Source organism: Podarcis erhardii (assembly GCF_964252035.2).
Source record: "Podarcis erhardii genome assembly, chromosome: 13".
Classification (NCBI taxonomy): domain Eukaryota; kingdom Metazoa; phylum Chordata; class Lepidosauria; order Squamata; family Lacertidae; genus Podarcis; species Podarcis erhardii.
This window is the reverse complement of record NC_138502.1, coordinates 35,173,313-35,191,675: the sequence shown is the minus strand read 5'-3', so window position 1 is coordinate 35,191,675 and position 18,363 is coordinate 35,173,313. Positions and strand designations below refer to the sequence as shown.

Here is an 18,363-nt window from a genome sequence, read left to right as displayed (position 1 = left end):
TTAATCCAGAAGGTCGTAATCTGTGTGCTGGCTATTTTGTTTGTGCAAGTGGGGGTTAGGGACAAGAGGGTTATAATCCAGAAGCATCTGCTGCTTCTGAAGGAATTTTTATTTTTGTTGGCAAAGGGGACAGCGGCAGGCTGGCAATCCACTATTACATAAGCACATGAGCTTTTGAAGGGCTGAGATTGATTATTCAAAACTAGACCTCTTTTTGGAAATAACAAAATACCTTTAGCTGATTTAGAAAGGTGAATGTAAAATTGCAAACATAGCAGAGCAGGGCAGAGGGGGAGAAGAGAATTCTAAATTTTCTTTACTCTCCAAAACGTGGGCCTCCCCAGCAATTTGAGCTTTGGAAGAAATTTGGGGGATTTTTCGCTGGCTTTTGTGTGGAGGGAGCCACCACGTCTGGCATATGTGAAGCCCTTTTCCAGTTTCTGAATCATGGAAGACTAAACATCTGTGGTTCAGATAGGACAAGCAGATTTCAAAGTGTGATCCAGGAAACTCTGCAGTGCATCAGGGATTCCGTTTTCTTTTTCCTTTGGCTGTACACCACCTTCATATCTGGTAGGGTGTATTTAAAAACTGGAAACGTTGTCGTAGACGAACTTCCCTGGAAGACCCGATAGGTTGCTATGCTAGTGATCTCCCCCTACTGCTAAGCAGGCATAAGGTGTCAAAGGATGGGCCAAAGATGATTGGGACAGGAGGGCCAAATGAATGGGAAGGCAGCCCGGGAATTCAAAAACTACTTTCGTTACTGACACTGAATTTTCAGATGGTTCTCTGCCACCAAGAAGACTTGAAACTTGATTATGTTTTGAAATTAAAGCTGAAATGCTCAGCAGCCTAAATTTTAGCACAAGGGACTGACATAGTAGTGATCTTTCCCCCACCCCTCTTCTTTGCAGTGTCTTCAATGTGCAACAGTGCCCCCGGATCTGGACCCAGTTCCCCGAACAGCTCCAACAGCGCCATCACAGAAAACGGGCTTACTGGCTCAGTGCCCAATATTCATACTGAGGTAAGAAGGCTGGTGGAGCAACGGCTGCAAAGCTTATGAACTGGTCTTGTATCATTTCTGCAAACACCATATAGGTTTCCCTCTCTTTATCTATGAACGTAGATTTTTCTCCCACCGTTACATTTTCAGCCTGTTTTCTTTGCTACTCTGAACCAGCGGTGTAGCGTGGGTTGTCAGCACCCGGGGCAAGGCAAGTAATTTGCGCCCCCTAACCCGGGGCAAGGCAAGTAATTTGCGCCCCTAACCTGTCGCCGCTGCCAGCTTCTTCTTGCTGCTGCCTGGGCTGGGGTATTTACAGTAAGGTAGCCACGATGGCAGTGGCGGGTCTGTGTCAGGTGATCTGAGGCGAGTTGCCGCTGGCGCTGCCGTCCAAACGACGCCGCTTGCCCGGAGGAGGAGGAGGGCAGAGAGGCGAGGAAAATGCAACATGGCCCAGCAGCTGCAGCAGCAGTGGCGGGGCTGCCTGGCGCGCCCTCTGCGGTCCTGACGCGCGGGGACCGTGGCGAGCGCTGAGAGCGCACAGCTCGTCGGTTCCGCGAGACATGGGGCTCTGCTACAGCCTGTGCCGAAGGCTCTTCGGCGACTCCGGAGGCGGCGAGCGCAACCCCCCCCAGATGTTGCGCCCGGTGCAGCCGGCCCCCCCATGCTACGCCACTGCTCTGAACCCACGCATGAAGCTTGCTGGGTGATTTTTGTGCTTACCACTCTCTCATCCTTACCTTCCTCACAGGGTTGTTGCGAGCATAAAAATGGGACAAATGTTCCTGGTGTGCTTCTTGGAGGAAGGCTGGGAAAACAATGCACAGTGGTACCTTGTTTCTCGAACTTAATCCTTAATCCTTTCCGGGAATCCGCTGGGCTCCTGAAACCTTCGAAAATCAAGGCCCAGCTTCCGATTGGCTGCAGGAGCTTCCTGCACTCAAGCAGAAGCCACGTCGGACTTTCGGCTTCTGAAAAATGTTTGCAAACCAGAACACTTAATTCCGGGTTTGTGGCATTTGGGAGCCGATTTGTTTGGCGACTAACCCGTTCAGGAACCAAGGTTCCACTGTAATGGGGGGGGGGGAGGAGGGGGGGCATAGCTCAGTGGTAGGGCATCTGATTTGGGTCTCAAAATCCTAGGTTCAACCCCCCACATCTCCAAATAGGGCTTGGAAAGTTTGCTGACTGAGGAAGTATAACCAGGTAGATGGATCCTTTTTTGTCATATGTGGTGGCATTTTGGGAGATGATATATAATGAGATAAAAAAGATGTTTTAAAAATACTATACCCCTCAAAAACCCCCTGAAACTTTTCTTATAGGGGTTATAGGGACAGAAGCCCCCCAAAATATGTTTAAGTCGTTTATGTATGTTACAACTACAGCTAGGATTCTCTACGCACAAAAATGGAAAGAAGCAGAAATACCGTACTTTTCCGTGTATAAGACTAGAGTCTTTTTTTTTTTTTACTAAAAAATAATGTGTAAAAAAGGGGGTGTAGTCTCCCCCCATTTTCTTAATTTAGAGTCCCCCAAAATAAGGGGCGTTTTATGCACGGGGGCATGTTATACACGGAAAAATACGGTACCCACTAAAGAAGAATGGATAAGCAAGGTGATGGATTATGTAGAACTGGCAAAGTTAACCGCAGGAATAAGAGAACCGAATGACAAAGGACTACAACTCCCACCATGCTTAGCTGGCAAGACCAGTGCTCAAGAATGATGGAAATTGTAGTCTGAAAACAGCTGGAGATCCAAGTTTGGGAAACCCTGCCCTAATCCATCCCCAAAAAACCCCTCTCTGGATACTTTGTCCAGATCTTATTCTTCCACCCATCTCCCTCCCAGCATGGTTCAGAATGGAGAGACCAGTTGGGCACATGCCCGGTTTGGGCTAGGAATTCTGTGCCAGAGATTTGTAGTAGTGATGATGGTGGTGATGGGTTAAAGAAAGGGGGGGCAACTTCAAGCCCCCAAGCCTAATTAGACCCGTCAGGCCTCTCCCTTTTGGCCTTGCCAAGTCCACCTGCCCTACATTGGACGTCATGTTTTGAAAGGGGCTTCTGAAGATGCACCCCACCTGTCAAACTTGGCCTGTTCAGGGCAGAGGGAGAGGAAGCAATTTGGCTCACTGGTCAGAAACAGTTCCCCACCCCTGTATTAAAGGCTAGACATGTGGTTGTTGTTGGGGTTTTTTTTAAAAAAAGCTGTACACCACCAGCCCCTTCCACACACACACACCTGAAATTCTCAGGAAGCTGAATTACATGTGAAATACTCTGTGTGTGTGGTTTATACGCTTCTGTGGGATCACAGCAAATATGTAGTTTGAAATACGTAACCACAATGCGTTTTGCGGTTACACGAGTGATAGAAGTGGTATTTTTGTGCATCCTTCTTCCACCAACCCACATTTCTCCCCTAGCCTGCTAAGAGCTGGGTAAAATAATTCACTAGTCGCATTTTCAAAGGCAGGACCCTCTACCCTGCTTGACTCGGTGCAAAAGGAATTCATGGGATAGCTGCTGCGTGTCTTCTAAGAAAGTGGGACAGCAATCTGGATGGAAATGACTTTGCCATTGATATGTGCAATTGTGCACTGCTGAAGCTGACCAAACTGCCTATGTGTGTGCAACTGTTAGCGATTGCTGCCAGTGTGTGTGTTCTTTTCTGTGCACATACATTCCTGTGGGAGGTGCACACAATTGTCTTTGCATGGATGATTGCTTTTGTGTGTGTGTCAGTGGATCATTGAGCTTTGCAAGTGGATGGGAGCAGAAGAGCACCGGTAGAAACCAGAAATGGCTCCCAGTCACTTTTGCTAGTTACTATGGAGTGACTCATAAATGGAGAAGGATTCTTCGGTGAATTATGTCTTACTTTCAGTTTATTTTTAGGTGCGTTTGTGAAAATGCATTTTTTTTTCTCTCTCTCTCAAGTTAATACGGTGCTGAATAAAACAAAACCCTAGATCCTTTAGAAGAAAAGAGCCACAGGCAAACTCAGTCACTAGTCTGTGACAGAGGCTCAGTTCAGAAACCTAACTAAACCATGATTTGCGCCAATTCTAGAATACAAAAACTGTGCTTTGAGCTTCCAAACATGCATTAGAAATCCCCCCCCCCCTCACAGCACTCAGCTTCAAATGTTCACTTTTGTCTTTGTGATGCAGCAGGCTCTGGCTGTAACTATAGTTTGTCGATTGGGACAGCACACCAAACCATAACTTGCAAGAACCATAAATATTGTCCAGTAGCACCTCAGAGACCAGCTAAGTTTGTTCTTGGTATAAGCTTTTGTGTGCATGCAAACTTACATGGTCTCTAAGGTGCTACTGGACAATTTTTAAAAATTTGTTTTATATAGTTCAACTGCGTCAGACCAACATGGCTACCTACCTGAATCTTGCACAAACCATGACTTGCAAGCCCACTTCAGACAGTGGGTTAGTGGCTCTTGGTTTGCCATCAGTTGCATGTCATGTATTATCAATTCAGCCAAAAACATAGTTAGCTTTCCTTTAACCATGGTTTGGCACGATGTTTGAAGTGAGCCGCTAACGCCACAGAAGATCGTGAACACCTTTTTTTGTTGTTTAGTCATGTCTGACTCTTCGTGACCCCATGGACCAGAGCACTGCCTCCCACAGTTTGGTCAAACTCATGCTGGTAGCTTCGAGAACACTATCCAACCATCTCGTCCTCTGTCGTCCCCTTCTCCTTGGGCCCTCCATCTTTCCCAACATCAGAGTCTTTTCCAGGGAGTCTTTTCTTCTCATGAGGTGGCAAAGTATTGGAGCCTCAGCTTCAGGATCTGTCCTTCCAGTGAGCACTCAGGGCTGATTTCCTTCAGAATGGAGAGGTTTGATCTTCTTGCAGTCCATGGGACTCTCAAGAGTCTCCTCCAGCACCATAATTCAAAAGCATCAATTCTTCGGCCATTAGCAGTGCTTTCTAAGGCCCATTTGACTTCACTCTCCAGGATGTCTGGCTCAAGGTCAGCAACCACACTACCTGGGGTGTACGAGCCATCCATATCTTTCTGGTATAATTTCTCTGTGTATTCTTGCCACCTCTTCTTGATGTCTTCTGCATTTGTTAGGTCCTTTCCACTTTTGTCCTTTATTATGGTAGTCTTTGTACGAAATGAATGTTTCATATTTCCAATTTTTTTGAACAGATCTCTGGTTTTGTCCCATTCTGTTGTTTCCCTCTATTTCTTTGCATTTCTCGTTTCAGAAGGCCCTCTTTTCTCTCCTTGCTATTTTTGGAAATCTGCATGCAGTTTCCTGTATCTTTCACTATCTCCCTCACATTTTTCTTGCCTCCCCCCCACCCCATTTGTAAGTTCTCACTTATCATTTGCAGGCTCTTACTGAGGATTTAAGGGACATGGGTGGCGCTGTTAAACCACAGAGCCTGGAACTTGCCGATCAGAAGGTCGGCGGTTCGAATCCCCGCGACAGGGTGAGCCCCTGTTGCTCGGTCCCTGCTCCTGCCCACCTAGCAGTTCGAATGCACATCAAGTGCAAGTAGATAAATAGGTACCGCCCCGGCGAGAAGGTAAACGGTGTTTCCTTGCACTGCTCTGGTTCGCCAGAAGCGGCTTAGTCATGCTGGCCACATAACCCGGAAGCTGTACACCGGCTCCCTCGGCCAATAAAGTGAGATGAGCGCCGCAACTCCAGAGTCGGTCACGACGGGACGTAATAGTCAGAGGTCCCTTTACCCTTTAACTTTACTGAGGATTTAAAGGACTTGGTGGGGGGGTAGGGAACCTGTGACCCTAGATGTTGCTGGCCTACAACTCCCATCATCCCCGGCCATTGGCAGTGCTAACTGGAGCTATTGGGATTTGGATTGCAGCATCAGCATCTGGAAGGCCACACATTCCTTACCCCTGATTTAGACTATTCCTTGTTGTAGTCCATTTGAGTTAATGCGTGCATGAGCCATGGTCACACATACTTCTGTTTAGCACTAGAGAGGTGTTAAGGTGAGGATTCATTCAGGACATAAGAAGACCCAACTAGTCCAGCATTCTGTTCTCACCGCAGCCAACCAGACGCACGACAACACTCTCCCGGCTTGTGCTTCTCAAAGGAGCAAGTGCTTCCGCTCATGAACAAACCTTGTGCACCATAGAGAGAAGCCACCGTATTTTTCGCTCTATAAGACGCACCAGACCATAAGACTCACCTAGTTTTTGGAGGAGGAAAACAAGAAAAAAATTATTCTGAATCTCAGAAGCCAGAAAACAAGAGGGATCGCTGCGCAGCGAAAGCAGCAATCCCTCTTGCTGTTCTGGCTTCTGGGATAGCTGCGCAGCCTGCATTCGCTCCATAAGACGCACACACACTTCCCCTTACTATTTAGGAGGGAAAAAGTGAATGTTATAGAGCAAAAAATACGCTACTTCCTCTCTGGAAAGAAAAGCAGAGGAAGAGAACCCTAGAATCCCCTCTTGTGGCTTCACTAGGAGAGTGATGATCCTTGTGCATGGTTGGGGGGAAGCTTGGGCATCTCCCCCTTCCTCCCTCCCCCCCTCTCTCTCCCCCCTCCCTCTCTCTCTCTCCCTCTCTCTCATGCACAGTGGAATTCTTTCTTCCCATCTTGACATCTGCCGAGCTAAGCTGCAGATCAGAAAGGTATGTAATTACCTCCCATATGGCAGGTCCACCCTCCCCTCCCCCAGTCACTTAAAGACTTAGCCGGACTACTTAAGGAGGACGCCCCTTTGTTATAAGAAGAAGCGCCATCTGCTGGTCTTTCTTGACTTGTCCCAAGGAACATCTTCAGCTCCTCTTCTGATCCCAAGATGCAGTGCTGACATCGTCAGTGGAAGGGCACCCTTGAGAATTTTCACCAGGAAATTTTATTACTTCCAACTCTAACATTATAGAATGATAGAATTCTAGAGTTGGAAGGGACCCAGGGCATCATCTGGTCCAATTCGCCTGAGTCCCATGTCATAGACCTACCTTTTGGACACCACAGTGCTCTGATGAAATGCAACATTTAAATACCAGCTTACAGTGGTACCTCGGGTTAAGTACTTAATTCGTTCCAGACGTCCGTTCTTAACCTGAAACTGTACTTAACCTGAAGCACCACTTTAGCTAATGGGGCCTCCTTCTGCTGCCGCACCGCCAGAGCACAATTTCTGTTCTCATCCTGAAGCAAAGTTCTTAACCCGAGGTACTATTTCTGGGTTAGCGGAGTCTGTAACCTGAAGCGTATGTAACCTGAAGCGTATGTAACCCGAGGCACCACTGTATACAGTGAGGGGGGGAAAGTATTTGATCCCCTGCTAAATTTGCCAGTTTGTCCTCTGACGAAGAAATGACCCGTCCATAATTTTAATGGTAGGTTTATTGTAGCTGTGAGAGACAGAATAACAACAGGAAAACCCCCAGAAACCCAGAAGACAAAAGTCAGAGATTGATGTGCATTATAATGAGTGAAATGTATTTGATCCCCTTTCAAGCAGCCAGGTGTCTGGCTACCCTGGTCTCTTCACTGTATGTACCGAGCTGAGATTATAGAAGCACCTGCTGTAAGGGAGAGGTTTTACCTGTAATCCCAGCTCGTTACAGTACCTGTACAAAAGACACCTGTCGACAGAAGCAATCAATCCAGCAGATTCCAAAGTAGCCTCCATGACCAAGACCAAAAAGCTGTCCAAGGATGTCAGGGACAAGACTGTAGACCAGCACAAGGCTGGACTGGGCTACAGGAATCCCTCTAGGATGGACTGGGGTGGTTCATGATTTAGCCGCCGTGATCGCATTTCAGTAATTGATTGAGACTCAGAATTAGCCCCTTGATTACTGTGGATTTGTCCGGGGAATTCACATTATTCATTTCATCTATACAGTGCCATCCCTGTGCACTGCACCTTACTGAGTCTCGTAACAACTAATAACTTGGTTAGTCATTATGGCCATTTTTCTCACAACAGGGTACCTGCTGTCTTTTGTAGAATAGGTTCATTCATATTTTGTACAGTAATTGGTTACCACTTAGATATTTTTCAGTTCTTCAGCAAATGGGGTTCAAGGGTTAGAAATATCAAGTCTAGCAGAGAATAAACCTTTGTATTTGCAAGCTGAATATCCTTTCCCCCTTAGCTTTCCATTTAACACAGCAGCTTGCCACTTGCCATTTTTTTATACCATTGCTCCAGTAATCTACAGCCCTTAAACCGCCTCTCTGACAAGTTCCAGAGAGAGCGCTATTCCAGAGAAAGCCATCCTATTGGGACTTTTTTCTTGTATGTATGTCAAGCTCTGCTAACAGTTCCAGCTCCTTTTCTTATGATAAATCTGTTATGACTTTGCTCCAACTAAATTACTAGAACTCAAACACCAAGAACACTTGAGGAGCTCTATTACTATCAAGCTCTGAGCAATATCAGGAGTCCTACACAACTTTTAGAAGACACCTGAAGGCAGCCCTGTAACTGGAAGTTTTTAATGTTTGATGTTTTATTGTGTTCTTATATTTGTTGGAAGCAGCTCAGAATGGCTGGGGCAACCCAGTCAGATGGGCGGGGTACAATTATTATAATTATTATTACTATGTACTTATAAAGCATCTAAAATTTACTAAGCACCATGTAGAGATTTCATGTTGTTCAGATTGAGCTTGGACATGCAATGCAGATTTCTCATTGCAAACAATGTGAAAAGTTTGTCTTAAGTCTCATAGATTTCAATGGGACCTTTGTAACTACAGTGGTGCCCCGCAAGACGAATGCCTCGCAAGACGAAAAACTCGCTAGACGAAATGGTTTTCCGTTTTTCGAGGTGCTTCGCAAGACGAAAACGTCTTGCGGGTTTGCTTCCTTTTTCTTAAAGCCGTTAATACCCGGGGAATCCGCGCTCCGCAAGACGAAAAAATCGCAAGACAAAGCAACTCGCAGAACGAATTAATTTCGTCTTGCGAGGCACTACTGTAACTTGATCCAGATGATTCAAATGCTGCTGAACTTGGAAAGTTTCTGGGCAGTGCCTTCTTCCTATTTTATGTCACCTTCATCTTGTGCTAGAATGCCGCTTCGCGCCTTCAGGGGAACACCTGCATGTCTTTTGCTTTGTTATATCTACAAACATTTTCAGAGCTGCATAACGTCAAAGCTTGTTGTTGTCTGCATAATTAAAAAGGGTCACTTGCTATGAAAATTAATAAATAAAAGGATTCAGATGAAACGTTAAAAATGGCAACGTTCAGAAAACCGTGTGAGTCCCTTGAGACCCCTGAGGGTGTTCCTTGACTGACGATAGATCACTACATTGAAAAGTTCAGCCGTGAAGTGAGTTGGAATTTGTTAGCAGATGTAACAACCTTTTTGTGACTTTATTTTTTTTTAATGTACGTTCTTATTCTAATTGCAATATTTTTTATAAACACCTTTGGGTGAAGGATGGGCTGTGTACGCAAATACTGGGTGGATAAATAGATACATGGGCTTAATTGGGAGTGGTTGTCTGAACACAGATTGCAATTTACGTTCTTTTCCCACCTCCACAACCATGCAGACTGAATGTGAATTCCCTTTTGCTGATGTGGAAGTGTGGGGGGGGGGCTGCCTTCTTTGATTGACTCATGAGTTCATCCATGTTTTTGCACAACATTGGGCTGGGTACCTGCTGGTAATTTTTGTGGTGTCCTTGCCTCTTGGACACACTATGTAGATACATGCAGTCTTCTAATGTGCCGCAGAAGTCTTTGTTGGCATATACATTTCAAAACCAATTGAAAAAACAAGCCAGCCTCCTGGCATATGTCCCAGATGTCTCTTGCCATGCTAGCTAGAGCTGGGAGAACATGGCTGTGTTTCCCCCTTCTCTCATATTTTGTTGCAGTTTCTTACCCTTCTGTCTCTTCTTATATCCTCCCTTCCCTGCAATTATATACAGCAGATGCTGCCCCAACACCGAGCTGTCACCATGGATGGGTCAGCTAGCCAGCTCAGCTTGTACACTTCCCCGTCTCTGCCCAACATCTCCTTAGGACTACAGGCTACCGTCACGGTGACAAATTCACACCTCAGCGTGAGTACATGCTATCCATAAAACGTAACAGAAATCATACAGTGGGTGCTCTGGCTCAGACACCACCACCACACCTGGCCACCGATGCCCAGGCACCAACAGCCCATCTAGCACAGCATTTTGTCCTGCAAGAGTGGTGAGCCGTGTTACTGCAGGGAAAGTAACGAACCAAGAACAATTGTAATAAGTCAAGCCTCTGCTTAGGACCCAGAGGCTGAAAGTCAGAAATACGCAGGTACCGAAGTAGTTATTTTGGTTAATTAATTAAATAGCATTTCCGTAGCGCTTGATTGTTAAGAAGCAGCGGCAGCTATTTAGCACTTTGCAACAGTGTAAAATCAAACCTTAAAATTATCGGTAGAAAAAAAGTTCAAAACAGTTCTCTAAAAGCATCCAGAAGATGATTAAAATCAACAGTAGCTCAAAAGAGAAAAATTGCAAGTCACTTCCACATGTCCTGATAGGCTTAGCCTAAACGAAAGTGTTTTAAGCAGGTGCCAAAATGAACATACGTCAACTAGGCACCAGTTCCACACTAATTTTAGCTGTAGGATTTATATACCTCCTTTCTGCCAAAGAAACCCAATGTCATTGACAGCTTTTAAATATTTAAACTGTGTTTCCCAAACCTGGTTCTCTCTCCATCTGTTTTTGAACTACAATTCCCATCGTCCTTGACCACTGGTCTTGCTAGCTAGGGATTATGGGAGTTGTAGTCTGGAGACCCAAGTCTTGGGAACAGTCGTTCCTTGGAAGTCAAATGGAATCCGTTCAGAAACCAAAGCGCAGCTTCTGATTGGCTGCAGGAAGCTCCTGCAGCCAATTGGGAGCTGTGGAGGCCGTGTCGGACGTCCAAGTACCAAGGCGTTTGGGATCCATGCTGCAATTGTATGAAAACAACTACATTATATAAAATGTAGAATGACAAGAGTCTTCTCAGGCTGACAGGAAGCTATTGTCACTTCCCCCTTCCCTCAAGTCACATAGAACTCCAGGGAAGATGTGGAAAGAACTTCCTTAACATCTCTATCAGGCTGCTGAGAGTTCTTTATGTATTGCTTCATGACCCAAGACTGTCTGCTGAAGCCTCACTTTGTTGGCCAGTGGTTTCCTAAACTTGGGTCTCTCACCAGCTGTTTTCAGACTACAACTCCCATCATCCCTAGCTAGCAAAACCAACGGTCATGGATGATGGGAATCGTAGTCCGAAAACAGCTGGAACAGAGGTTCTCAACCTGTGGGTCCCCAGATGTTCTTGGACTACAACTCCCATCATCCCTGAGCTCTGGCCTTGCTAGCTAGGGGTGATGGGAGTTGTAGTTCAACAACATCTGGGGACCTACAGGTTGAGAAATGCTGAGCTGGAAAGAGACCCATGTTTGGCAAAGCCTGGAGCCAGGCTAGGGGGTGGAAGGGGGGAGAAACACAGAGGTTAAGGAACGCTGAGGAAAGAAACCGTGAGACTTAAGAAGCTGGGAAGGCGAGCAGCAATAGCGGAGCTGGAGTGGGAGAAGAGAGAGCAGGGCTTTAGGAGTGGAAGAGTGGGCTCAAGTTCTGGGGTTAAGTGGGGACATGGTAGAGCAGGAAGGGACCTCTGGGGAACTGGCTATCCTATAGAAGGGGAACGTGCCAGCACAAAACGGCAAAGAAAAGCAGGCAGGGTGTGGGTTTCACATCTTAAATTCTTCTAAATCAGATGTTCCCACCAGCCCCAGCATTTCCCAGTCACGCTGAGCTGCAGTGCAAAACATATGGAGGGTGCCAAGTTGGGGAAAGCCGGCTCTGAATATTTCTAGTCGCCAGTGCCGCCATTGCGGAGTTATGAATAAAGGACAGGCATCACTCCTCTCTCCTCAGTCGCCTCATCGTGCACATGACAGGCTGAGACACATTTAGGACAAGAGTGACTCCCTCAGGCTCTATAATAGAGTTAGCGCCATTTAGCAGTAAGAGCCTCACAGTTATGGAGTAGACCTATTCACACAGGCATTTGCTCTCAGGCACAACGGTGCATAGTTGTGGCGTCAGCGCTACATCTCTCGGGATTTGTATGTGAAGCATTTGATCTTCCAATCCTGCCTTCTTCCCTTCTTACAAGTCCTGCAGGCACTTCTTACAAGCAAATCTGTGGGCAAACTTTCTATCATACCCTGACTGGGGTGGGGGCGAGGGGTGGAAGGTTTGCTGGGGTAAGTAGGCAGCACTGACAGAGACCAAATAAAATGGCTTCAGGGGTACTATTTATGTTACATGTACAGTTGCAATCGAAATTATTCGGACCCCCCCCCCCCCAATAGCAAATCAGGCTTGTTATTATCAAAATGTGCAAACTTTCAGCTGTTTGCCATGAGCAAATCAAACAAGAGCGATTGAAACAGATGTTTCAAGTGGTTTCTTGCAGCTTATACTTGCTCCACCTTATTCTTGCTAAACAACTCTGACAATCCAACATGTTGCTATGCAATACCGCCTTGATATTTTATATGAGAGGGTGATATACATATGCTTACAAACATAAATAAAAAAATAAGATGTTAAAACCCTCTGGCTCTTGCTCAAGTACTACCTTAATTTCTTCCCTCCCTATCAGACACCCCACAAATTGCAGAGGCCCTAGTGTTTGATGATTCCACCCTCATGAGTATTTAAAATGTCCTTTTCGTGGGTTCTTCTGCTTTGTGTTATACTTTTTTTCTTCTTTTTTTACAAGCTTCAGTCTCCAGGTTTTATTTTCTCCTAAACCAACTGGTTCCCAGCTGTAACCTATTTATTGCTTTCCTCTGATGACAAGCACCAAACTTGGCTCAGGCTTAGGCACGCAGGACTCGTGCCCAGTCTACAGCTTGGCTATTTTGAGCCTGAGGAGTTGGAAATAGCTGAGTGGCAGACTTTGCATTCTGCTGGGCTCTGCTGTGATTTGTTTTCCTCAACCCTGAGTAGGAAAGAGCTTACAGTTGTGCATGTGTGTGCTGTGAGCACCCATGTTTTGATTTTGTTGGGCGCTGCTCCCCTAACACAGCGCCAGGCAGTGAGGAACGGCCTCTCCTTCCTCTAATTCTCAGCGGGACTTTTAAAATGGGTGTGAATTTTGTATAACCCATCTGTCTCTCCACTAAAGTGGGATCTTAACTGAATTTGAGTGCCTTCTTTTGGGCTGGAGGTATTTCTGTGAGAAGAGGAAGGTGTAACATAATACCTGTTGAATTTATGAGTGTCTTTACAGTAGCTGGCCTGTATTATTTACTTGTTATTGGTGGGTTTTTTCAGATTATTTGTGTCTGAATACATTTTGATATGCTTGTATCCTATAGTGTGTGTGTGTGTGTACACATACACACACACACACACAGAGAGAAACATATTCAGTGGTACATCGGTTCTCAAACGTCTCTATTGTTGAACATTTCGGAACCTGAATGCCGAAAACCCGGAAGTAAACGCTTCTGTTTTCGAGCGCACCTCGGAAGTCAAACGGCTTCTGCTGCATGTTTTTCGATTTTCTCAGTTGCATTTGCAGCCAGACTTTTGCGCCTCAGTTTTCGAACGTTTCTGAACTTGAACGGTCTTCCGGAATGAATTGTGTTTGAGAACCGAGGTACCACCGTATAGAAAAAAATGAGAGTAATTTGGAGGATATTTCCTGGATGCCTCAGTGCAGACTTTTCATGTTGGTGACACACTTTTTAGACATGCATTATTTCACGACACAGTAATTCGGTTTTATTAGCAAACCAGAGGTTAAACCAGGCTTTCTCATCCTTTGGCCCTCCAGATGTTTTGAGACTACAGTTCCCATCATCCCTGACCACTGGTCCTGCTAGCTAGGGATCATGGGAGTTGTAGGCCAAAAACATCTGGAGGGCCGACGTTGAGGAAGCCTGGGTTAAACTAACCCCTTTCCAGCCCCGGGAGGAGCGTTGGCGCGACACACCTACAAACTTCAGTGGACACACTAACGTGTCGTGGCACACAGTTTGCAAAGCTCTGCCTTAGTGCAATATATAATCGGCACCACTCTGCTGCTGCTATTGCTACTACTTACTACTGCTACTACTACTATAGAGCCATCTCTCAAGCTGTGGCTCCTGCAAGCCCACTCCATGGCCACTCCTCTCCTTCTGTTGATTTTGGGAAGGGGAATCACAGAAGGGGCTTGCTGTGGTGTTTGTGTGCATAGGCCAAAGCAAACCGTTTCAGGATCAGCCTAGAACTCAGGGAGAATCTGGGTATAATCCAAAATCAATATATGAGGCAAGGTTGATGGAGTGGGCCAAATCTAAACAAAACACACACTCCCAACCATTGCATGCGCAGTGAAAGAAATAAGTTTGCCTTTGTAAACTCTGGATGCAATAGAAACCAGGTTAATGTTTTGTCACTGTTTTAACATTCAAAATGGTGGTGGTGGATAGTGGATCTCAGGGAGGCGACTGGCCATTGCCGCACTCTTGTCTATGATTATAGCAAACCCTCTTGGCTTCCTCCCAGGGTGGATCTGATTTAAATCAAATCAATTTAAATCACTACTCAGTAAGACTTGATTTTTTTTTTTTTTTTTACAGAAAGACTCATGCTTGCTGGTATAATCTTAATATTTACAACCAGATGAAGGTTTCATTTTTGGGATAATAATAACAATAACAACAACAACAACAACAATAATGTAGTTTTTACAGTTATATCAAAAATTACTGATTTGGTTATACTGTAGAAATACATAGATAATTATGAAATTATTGTGAGGTTTAACAAATTAACTTTTTATATTTGGACAACTTTTCTGCTGTACTTTATTGGAAGGAGAAAAATAATCATTTCCTTAATAACAATTTAATCAATTTATTTAACTAAAACAATAACATTATAGCACATGTATCCATGCTTGTTAACTGATGTGGTCAACCATTTTTTTTAAAAAACAACTTAGACATGAGTTTTAGCACACATGAAAAACTTAAAACAAATCCTTATTTCCTGATTAATAGCCTTTGGACTCTAATGTAACTTAAATAGAAAACTATCTTTAGAAAGATTTTTCCTCCAAAAGCATTTCATTTAAAAAATCCAATTTAAATAAAAAAAAAAATCTGATTTAAATTTTTTAAAAATCTGATTTAAATTTTTTAAAAATCTGATTTAATTTTTTTAAAAAAAACTGTTTTAGTTTTTTAAAAAATAATAATTGATTTTTATCCACCCTGCTTCCTCCATTAGGCCTCCCCGAACCTTTCCACACACCAGGAAGCCGAGCGCCAGGCCATCCAGTCGTTGCGCCAGGGCGGGGCCTTGACCAGCAAGTTCCTGAGCATGTCGTCGATCCCCAGCTGCCTTCTGGGGGTGGCCCTCGAGGGCGAGACGAACAACCACGGCCATGCTTCCTTGCTCCAGCACGTCCTCCTCCTGGAACAGGCTCGGCAGCAAAACACGCTAATTGCTGGTGAGTGCGGGGGGTGATTCTGGCAACATATTGGTGCAACACACAGGCAACACACAGGAATGTAGCATTTATCCACTGTTGTTGGCAGTAACCAGCTGGGATGTGGGGTGGCAGGAGGGATGCTTTGCAGCAGAAGTCAGTGACATCATCAGAGGGGGCATCTGACATCATCATCAGAGGCAGCTGAGTACTATATTCTTCCTCTGGTAGAAGGTGGCACCTTTCTAACTGCTGTTTCCATGTGACCTGCCACACACACACACACACACACACATACCCCACTGGTAAATAGTGGGAATTGTTGTGAGAAATGGGGAATTTCAAGCTCACAAATCGATTTGTGCACTCCCGCTGCTGCAGAAACTGCGGCAGGAGCAGTCTACACCCCAAAATGAAAAGACAGGCTTATGAAGATGATGGAATATGCTGAGATGGCTAGACTTAACTGTGAGAATTAAGAGAACAAAATGAGGGGGGGGGCGATTTCTCTGAAGAATGGAAATATTTTGTGGGGTAGTTGAAAAAAATATCACAGTTACGTTGAAACGTTGCGGGCTTGGCAGTACAGCAACAGATGAGAACTTGTAGTTTAACCGTTAAGAATTAACGTATATAATGGATGAAATATAAGTAGCACAGCAGCTTTGTAAGGGTATAAAAGAACACCGTGGACGGGAAGTCAGTGGATAGGAGAGATTCATTCTGATTGTATGTAAATCCAAGCCAAATAAATTTATTGTACTAGCCGTTGGCCATGAAAAATCTGAATGAAAAATAAATACAAGCAAAAGGGGTGCCACACCACAAATAAGAGTGTCTATTTAGATCTCTGCGTCTCCCTCACAGTTCACTGCTATACTGTCCAGGGTCTTCTTTTTTATCTTTTGGCTGCCAAAGCGAAAAGGGCGACTTTACGAGTCACAGAAGCGTTTGCATCGCTAAAAATGCCCTAGGGCCTTCACTGCCGGGGAGAGAATTTTAGATGAATTTGTAAAATTTGAAAATTTAATTTAAAATAGTATTTATATATTAAAAAAACCGCTGCCAGAAACCACCCATATGAATGAAAACAAACCCTGAGGACTAGCGACTTGGCTTGTGGCTTTTCGTTTTGAAGCGGACTGCGGTGGTGTATTGTCGAAAGTGCCTTAACAATCACCTCCCTCTCTCACCCTCCCTACAGTTCCACTACACGGCCAGTCTCCTCTGGTGACGGGGGAGCGCGTCCCCTCCACCCTGCGGACGGTAAGCAAGCTACCTCGGCACCGCCCGCTGAGCCGCACCCAGTCGTCTCCGTTGCCGCAGAGCCCTCAAGCGCTGCAGCATTTGGTTGTGCAGCAACAGCATCAGCAGTTCCTAGAGAAGCAGAAACAGCAGCAGATCCAACTGGGAAAGGTGGGTAAAGGAGGAGACGACAGCTCACTTATCACAGCTGCACGTCAGGTGGCCCTGAATAATAATAATAATAATAATAATAATAATAATAATAATAATAATAATAATGTTATTATTTATATGCCTCCCATCTGACTGGGTCGCCCCAGCCACTCCAGGCAGCTTCCAACACGATAAAATGTCAAACATTAAAAACTTCCCGATACGTACTTGGAAAGCGAGTGAAGCCCCAACTATAAAAGAAGATTGGCAGCTTAAGTTTGACAGAATATGCGCAGCTTGCAGACTTAGCGTACAGAATAAGAGAGCAAGAAGAACATACATTTAAAAAAGACTGGAAAATGTTTATTGAGTATGTGGGAGATAATTGTGTACAGCAGAAAACCCTGGCAGCTTTAAGATGAATTCAGCAGTGTAGATAATCTTTGACAGATGTAATAATGGAAAACCGTTTGGAATAGTTTTTGTAAAATATGTATGCAGGCATATGAGATACGCAAAATGAACCGTGGAAAGAGAAGAAGGGAAGTCGTTGATACTTTAAGTATGTAAAATGTTTATTTGAAATTGTAAAACAGAAAATTTAATTTTAAAAATTACATATAAAAAGACTTCCCATTGCAGGGCTGCCTTCAGATGTCTTCTAAAAGTTGTGTAGTTCTTTATCTCCTTGACATCTGACTGGAGGGCGTTCCATAGGGCGGGCGCCACTACCGAGAAGGCCCTCTGCCTGGTTCCCTGTAACCTCGCTTCTCACAGTGAGGGAACCGCCAGAAGGCCCTGGGAGCGGGACCTCAGTGTCCAGACTGAACGATGGTGAATACAGTGGCTGCTGTATGGTAGGCTGATCTAGTGCAGTGTGGAGAAATGAGAGCTCCTGGGGCTGTAACATCCTTCTTGACACCTCCCTTTTCTAGTAAAGGGAATTTGAGTTGCACAGGTATTTCTCTCAAGTTTCCTTTCTGCTACCAGCTGAGGAGGCTGGTGCTCAGAGACCAGTTTGAGTGCTGGTTCCCTGGTGGCTCAATATGCACCCCCCCACCCCCGTATCAGCTGCAAGTTGCCCATTACGGCTCTGCAGGTTCAAGCCCTCTTTTCCTTTTCTCTGGCCCCTCTCTGTTTGCAGATCATCACCAAGACCGGTGAGCTGCCCCCGCCCCCCACCACCCACCCGGAAGAGACCGAAGAGGAGCTGACAGAGCAACAGGAGCCCTTGGGCCTAGGCCTCAGCCACGGGCCCTTTGTGGTGGACGGGTCAACAGAGAGCGAAGGCACGCAGGATGACCTGGAAGAGGAGGAGGAGGAAGGAGGCAGAGGAGGGGAGGAAGAGGAGGAAGAGGAGAGCGTGGTGGAAGAGCAGGGCTGTCTCCGATTGAAGAACGAAGCCGGGGAGAACAGGCTCGAAGAGGAGCAGGAGGTTGAGGAGCTGGGAGTGACTTACAGGCAGGTGAGGCCGCCGTA

The 18,363-nt window shown here is 45.4% G+C and overlaps 1 protein-coding gene across 5 annotated transcripts in view; it reads left to right on the top strand.

Annotated features, from left to right (window-relative positions):
* HDAC5 (histone deacetylase 5) overlaps positions 1-18,363 on the top strand; it is a 119,670-nt gene that overhangs the window by 72,255 nt on the left and 29,052 nt on the right. For 3 of the 5 annotated variants that reach the window (XM_081837644.1, XM_081837646.1, XM_081837642.1), the window contains 5 exons: positions 918-1,030; positions 9,936-10,070; positions 15,285-15,507; positions 16,691-16,902; positions 18,029-18,349. In XM_081837644.1, coding sequence (XP_081693770.1) covers positions 918-1,030; positions 9,936-10,070; positions 15,285-15,507; positions 16,691-16,902; positions 18,029-18,349 — 1,004 coding nt within the window. The remainder of the gene's footprint in view (positions 1-917; positions 1,031-9,935; positions 10,071-15,284; positions 15,508-16,690; positions 16,903-18,028; positions 18,350-18,363) is intronic. The other 2 variants (XM_081837643.1, XM_081837645.1) reach the window with 2 other exon arrangements.